The sequence below is a fragment of the Bos mutus genome, chromosome 5, assembly GCF_027580195.1.
Source record: "Bos mutus isolate GX-2022 chromosome 5, NWIPB_WYAK_1.1, whole genome shotgun sequence".
Lineage (NCBI taxonomy): Eukaryota > Metazoa > Chordata > Mammalia > Artiodactyla > Bovidae > Bos > Bos mutus.
The window spans coordinates 46,041,783-46,048,030 of NC_091621.1; the positions used below are offsets into that span (position 1 = coordinate 46,041,783).

A 6,248-nucleotide genomic window follows, 5' to 3' on the forward strand; every position below is an offset into this window, starting at 1 on the left:
AGTAAATGCCAGAGGGTAGAGACGGCAGGCAGAAGGCCAATTAAGAGGTTATTGCAATAGACCAGTGGGTGGCAATAAGGGCATCAGCCAGGGCAGTGGCAGTGGCAACAGACAGCCACTTTAGTCAAAATTTTACACCAGCTCTGTATGTTGCTTCTGTCCCAATTCTCCATGGTAATAGGCCATCCCAAGTGAAAATTATTAAAAAAGAGCACTGATTTGAATAAAGCTTTCCCAACATAGAGAATGAAAAATAAGTGAGCCCAGATCCACATTGAGTTTAAAACCATCACTAACCTCTGGCCTTATACTTTCACCAAGGCATTCAGCCAATTGTGGAAAAGAAATATACACAGGAGACTCAAGAAACATCTTATTAATACAATATTTATTTGTCTTCCTTCTGTCAAGCCCTGAGCCAACCACTTTCCCCAGGTTGCCTGGGGAGGTACAGGAAAAGAAACATACAGGGCAGATGAGACACGGGAGAAGAACTATGGGAGGTGGAAACAGCTCCTTCACATGGCGAAGAGGATGAGAAAGGCCACCATCAGGCAAAAGAGCCCCATGGCCTCCGAGAGGGCAAAGCCCAGAATGGCGTAGGAGAAGAGCTGCTGCTTCAGAGAAGGGTTCCTGGGAGGGGAAGAGAAAAGACTGAATTTCTAGTCCATATAAAGAAAAAGACAAACATTAAAGGAGGGCTCAGGGAGAATCCATCTCAGGCTGACATTTCAGTAACGAGTCTCTCAGGGTGATACCATTATGCCCCATTTCTTGCTCCGACACATTAAGGTCTCTACAGAGATGAAGGGGGGAGGGGACAATCCAAAATTCTCCAACACAGCCCAGGTACAAACATTACCTCCTCTACTGTATCACCACATCTTCCCTGGGTCTGGACACTTAACTATCCAGGGCTCAACCAGGATGGAAGACGTCTCTGGGTGGCAGGGTCTATCAGAGCAGCGTTTCCAAACTTTAAGCAGTAGAACCCCATAATACAAAACGTGTAACTGCTAAAGTGTAATGGAGTGGCGGAGTTGGAAGTCTTGTTTGGTCTCCCCTTCATTCTCTAGAAGTCTCTGGGGTGTACCCTCAGAACCCTAGGGCTTGTGTAACACAATTAGAGAAACACTATTCTAGTGGACAAGGACATCAGAGGGACAAATAACTTCTCTTATTTCAAAATAGTCAAAAGATTTTGGGCTACAAACCGCCTTGGGGAGGGGGGGCACACATTTAGACAATATGAGTCAAAATGGGATAGATCAGATCAGATCAGATCAGATCAGTCGCTCAGTCGTGTCCGACTCTTTGCGACCCCATGAATCGCAGCACGCCAGGCCTCCCTGTCCATCACCAACTCCCGGAGTTCACTCAGACTCACGTCCATCGAGTCAGTGATGCCATCCAGCCATCTCATCCTCTGTTGTCCCCTTCTCCTCCTGCCCCCAATCCCTCCCTAATTCTGAAAATCAATATATAATTTCTATTTCCCTTACTGTCGCCTCCGGAAGACTTGATGGATAAGGTAAAGCAACACTAGCTTTTAATAGAATTGTGAACATAGAAGTTTCTTATTTCATACAAATCCTAAGAAATAAACTTATTTCCCCAAAGGCACTGAGAGAACTTGCAGGTCTCTAAAGGATTAATTTAGCTCTAACACTGAGTTGCCCAGAGTTGTTGGGGACCAAATAGTCTCAAGTGTCAGGGAGCACTGGGGCTGGATGCAGAAGCAGTTTTCCCAGGAGTGATGAGGGAATTCCCGGGGATGGGGAAAAACAGCAGCGAAGCTACTATGCTGACTGAGGCTTTAGACTGGGGGGTGGACATGGCAAACTTTCTGTAAAGGGCTAGACAGCAAATATTTTAGTCTCTGTGGGTCACATACAACCTGTTACCTTTTTTATTTTCATGACCCTTTAAAAATATAAAACCCTTCTTAGTTCAGCTATACAAAACCAGGCTGGCCCAATACAGACCTCCTGCCTTAGTTTGCTAACTCCTACTCTAAACCAAAGCTGTCCAATAGAACTTTCCAAAATGGTAGCCACGAGTCACATGTGGCTACTGAGCTACACTGAAAGTATACAAAGTATACTTAAGTCAGTGTACTTTTAGTTAAAACTCACATTTGAATAGCACTACGTGGTTAGTGGCTACTGTATAGGATACTGCAGCTCCAGAACCCCAAATATTTCTGCCCAGACCGGTGGAAGCACATTAGAGAGCCAATGGAGGGCCCATCTTACCTGGCATAACCAATGATGAGACTCCCAAACACGGTCCCAATTCCAGCTCCAGAGCCAGCCACCCCTACTGTGGCAGCCCCAGCTCCAATGAACTTGGCTGCTGTGTCAATGTCCCTTGAAATGGCACTGGTTTGGAAGCTGCGGCTAGGAGTAAGTGAGGTGGTCAGGGGACGGGGAACTACTGCCAAGCTGCTGTGGCTCTGTGAAGAAGCAGCAGATAGCAAGTTTTTAGGAAACGCTTTTTTTGCTTTGGAAAACTTCTGTACCACTTAATCCCTTTATGCTATCAAATCCCATCGTTTCTCCTCCACACAAAAAATCTTTTAACTCCCCAGAAAACTCTACTGCCAAGCAGAACGCTTAAATGCAAGAGGTGGATGTCAAATATCTTCATGACTCAGGTACAGTCTAGAAATGGAAGACTACAGCCCTAGCCTGTCCCTGATACCTTGAGGAGACCATCTTCCTGGGCTACATGCTCCCAACTCAAGTCCGCGCACTAGATCAAGTAAAATGGGAGTTATAAGCAGCACACAGGGGCATGTGCTGCCAGTGGCAAAAGTTGGAACATCAGGGAATATATCACATGGTATATGGTATCATGAGTCCTCAGCACTCCTCCTACTGGTTCTGTCAGTAACCCTCCCCTCCCCACCCCATCCCACCCTCACCCCTCCCCACAGGTCCAGTTCTACTCATAAGGTACCTCATCCGTCAGTGTTTCCGGTTGTCTTACCACCACTGCAGACAGTGATCGGCTCAATACTGTAGAGGTTCTCCTGATCTAGCCGGAAAAATACAAGGTCAAGAAACGCTGTGGAGAGTTTTAGAACTACTGCAAATTATTACTGAGATACCCCATTTATTCACTAGAACTTAAATTGGAACCTCAAAAAAGAATCTGGAATCATTCATTTAAAGTATTTACTTCACTCAATAAGAAATCTACACATATACTGGTAATGGCCAGCTCATTAGAAGGAAGTGAATGACTGGAACATCTTTCCCTGAACACACTGTTCTGGAAAACAGACATGAAGACCTATGCTGAAAATGTACCCCCTCCTGGAAGCCCTTTTCTAACTCCAAGCCAGCGTCTCCAAAATAGACAACATGGTGGTTAACAGCCAGGGCTTTAGTCATATATAACTAGATTCAAATCCTAGCTCTATCTGAGTTGTGTGATCTTAGGACAAGTCATGTAAATCTTTTTAAGCCTGCTTTCTCATCTATCAAATGGGAATAACATATCTCAGGGTTGACTGGAGGAGTAAATAAGATTATGTACATCAACTGGTAGACTTAATGCCAGGCATAGCAAGTGCTCAATAAATAATACCAACTAACAGCATCACTCCTTTTCACTTACGAGTGAATGAACCGATTGCCTCCACTATCTAATACTCTTCCATTTCTTCCATCTTGTTGCTTTTGAATCAAATATTTTTCCTATGTGTATTTTAGCTTCCCACCCAAATTTAAGCTTCCAGAGGAACTCCTAGCTACAGCTCTCTGACACTCAGGACAAGATCCTGTACACAGTGCATACTCAGTCTGACTTAGGCTATTTATTTCATGTTTACCATTTCTAGTGGGGCTCCAGTTTACAAGGACACAGTGTTTCTGGATAGGAATAACCTGTCTTAGCCTAGATGCTCATTTATGCTCTTCTATTATGACTGCATGAGAAAAATCAACTGGCCTTCATGGGACACAAGGCAAGTAACGCCTAGGAAGTATTCACTCTCTTGTCAGGCTAGCAAAGCAAAGGGCCCAACTGTGACGCATAAGGTCTGAGAAGGAAAAGACAAAACACCTCTCCTTAAAAACTTTCTTGGGAAAGGTGGGTACTCACCAAGGAGGGGTGGAGACGAACTTGGCGCAAGTGTACATTTTCAGGGGATGAAGGGCTACGGCAGGAAAGCTGCAATTACAGAAGCAGCAGTGTAAATGTTTTTTCTTGCTCATCAAAAGACCGCTGTATTAGCAAGTGCTCTGGAAAACTTAAATGGCCCAGAAAGCAGTGACTGACCTCAAGTCTTAGAGATGGAATGAGAACCCTGAAGTCAGGATTTCCTCCACACAGCTTTTAAGCTTTCCTTATAATCAAGTGACTTCTCTTGGTTTGAACAAGAAGCCACTTGGTCCCAGCTTTAAGACATGTTATCTCTTTCCATAGCCTCATGAGGTGGGGTTATAGACGAATTTTCCCAGCATCTTTTGCCCAAGTTTCCCCCCCCAGTCTCTTACTGAAAAGGAACTCTTCTCAAGCCTTCATTTCCTGGATCTCAAAATGTTGCCCTTTAAGACCCTCAGGGTAATTCCCTGGCAGTCCAGTAGTTAGGACTTTGAGCTTCAACTGTAGGGGGAATGGGTTCCATCCCTGACTGGGGAACTAAGATCCCGTAAGCCATACGGCACAAGTCAAAAAAAATAAAAAAGACTCTTGGAAGATACGTGCGGAAGGTGAAGGCTCTGAAACGGTCTCTAACAATCCTCTTATTGAATTACCAGGAAGCATTTGTCAAAACACGTCAAAAGATTTGTTAAAGATGTTCAAGCTGGATTTAGAAAAGGCAGAGGATCAATTGCTGGATCATCGAAAAAGCAAGACAGTTCCAGAAAAACATCTACTGCTGCTTTACTGACTACGCTAAAGCCTTTGACCATGTGGATCACAACAAACTATGGAAAATTCTTAAAGAGATGGGAATACCAGACCACCTCACCTTCCTCCTGAGAAATCTGTATGCAGGTCAAGAAGCAAGTTAGAACTGGACATGGAACAACAGATTGGTTCCAAATCGGGAAAGGAGTTCATCAAGGCTGTATACTGTCACCCTACTTATTTAACTTATATGCAGAGTACATGATGAGAAATGCTGGGCTGGATGAAGCATAAGCTGGAATCAAGATTGCTGGGAGAAATATCAATAACCTCAGATATGCAGATGACACCACCCTTATGGCATAAAGCGAAGAACTAAAGACCCTCTTGATGAAAGTGAAAGAGGAGAGTGAAAAAGTTGGCTTAAAACTCAACATTCAGAAAACTAAGATCATGGCATCTGGTCCCATCACTTCATGGCAAATAGATGGGGAAACAATGGAAACAGTGACAAACTTTATTTTTGGGCTCCAAAATCACTGCAGATGGTGACTGCAGCCATGAAATTAAAAGATGCCTGCTCCTTGGAAGAAAAGTTATGACCAACCTAGACAGTGTATTAAAAAGCAGAGACATTACTTTGCCCACAAATGTCCATCTAGTCAAAGCTATGGTTTTTCCAGTAGTCATGTATGGATGTGAGAGTTGGAATATAAAGAAAGCTGAGTGCTGAAAAATTGATGCTTTTGAACTGTGGTGCTGGAGAAGACTCTTGAGAGTCCCTTGGACTGCAAGGAGATCCAACCAATCCATCCTAAAGGAGATCAGTCCTGAATATTCATTGGAGGGACTGATGCTGAAGCTAAAACTCCAATACCTTGGCCACCTGATGCAAAGAGATGACTCATTTGAAAAGACCCTGACGCTGGGAAAGACTGAAGGCAGGAGAAAGGGACGACAGAGGATGAGATGGTTGGATGGCATCACTGACTCGATGAACATGAGTTTCCATAAGCTCCAGGAGCTGGTGATGGACAGAGAAGCCTGGTGTGCTGAAATCCATGGGGATGCAGAGGCACAACTAAGCGACTAAACTGACAGACTGAGGAAGCATTTGTCAAAATATTTATCTCCTATGTTAATTAACTAGATAAGGCAGATCAAGGAGAGACTCTGTCATTACTCTAATTAGCAATGACTGTTAAAGTATTCATTTCCACCACTGTTTTAAGGGGTATTCAATTTTGTATCCTCAAGACCTTAAACAGGGGTTAAGACTTCCGTGCAGGGGGTTCGGGTTCTATCCCTAGTCGGGGAGCTAAGATCCCTCGTGCTCAGGGCAAAAAAAACCCCAAAAGGTAAAACAGAAGCAATGTTGTAACAAA

The 6,248-nt window shown here is 44.0% G+C and overlaps 1 protein-coding gene across 1 annotated transcript; it reads right to left on the reverse strand.

The window, feature by feature from the left end:
* Positions 1-371: 371 nt before the first annotated feature.
* On the reverse strand, positions 372-4,148 carry ATP5MC2 (ATP synthase membrane subunit c locus 2). The gene is made up of 4 exons (XM_070370119.1): positions 4,111-4,148; positions 2,962-3,034; positions 2,256-2,455; positions 372-633 (listed from the first exon to the last, which is right to left on the reverse strand). The coding sequence occupies exons 1-4, from the start codon at positions 4,146-4,148 to the stop codon at positions 519-521; spliced, it is 426 nt and encodes a 141-aa protein (XP_070226220.1). The 3' UTR covers positions 372-518.
* Between the last annotated feature and the right edge of the window lie 2,100 nt (positions 4,149-6,248).

Bases quoted from the DNA above. Each gene is read 5' to 3' on its own strand.
- ATP5MC2 (XM_070370119.1), bottom strand. From the start codon at position 4,148: ATGTACACTTGCGCCAAGTTCGTCTCCACCCCTCCTTG. The intron at 3,035-4,110 runs GTGAGTACCCAC...CGGCTAGATCAG, and splicing joins TTCGTCTCCACCCCTCCTTG to GAGAACCTCTACAGTATTGA. The intron at 634-2,255 runs GTAAGATGGGCC...TTCCCCTCCCAG, and splicing joins CTCATCATTGGTTATGCCAG to GAACCCTTCTCTGAAGCAGC.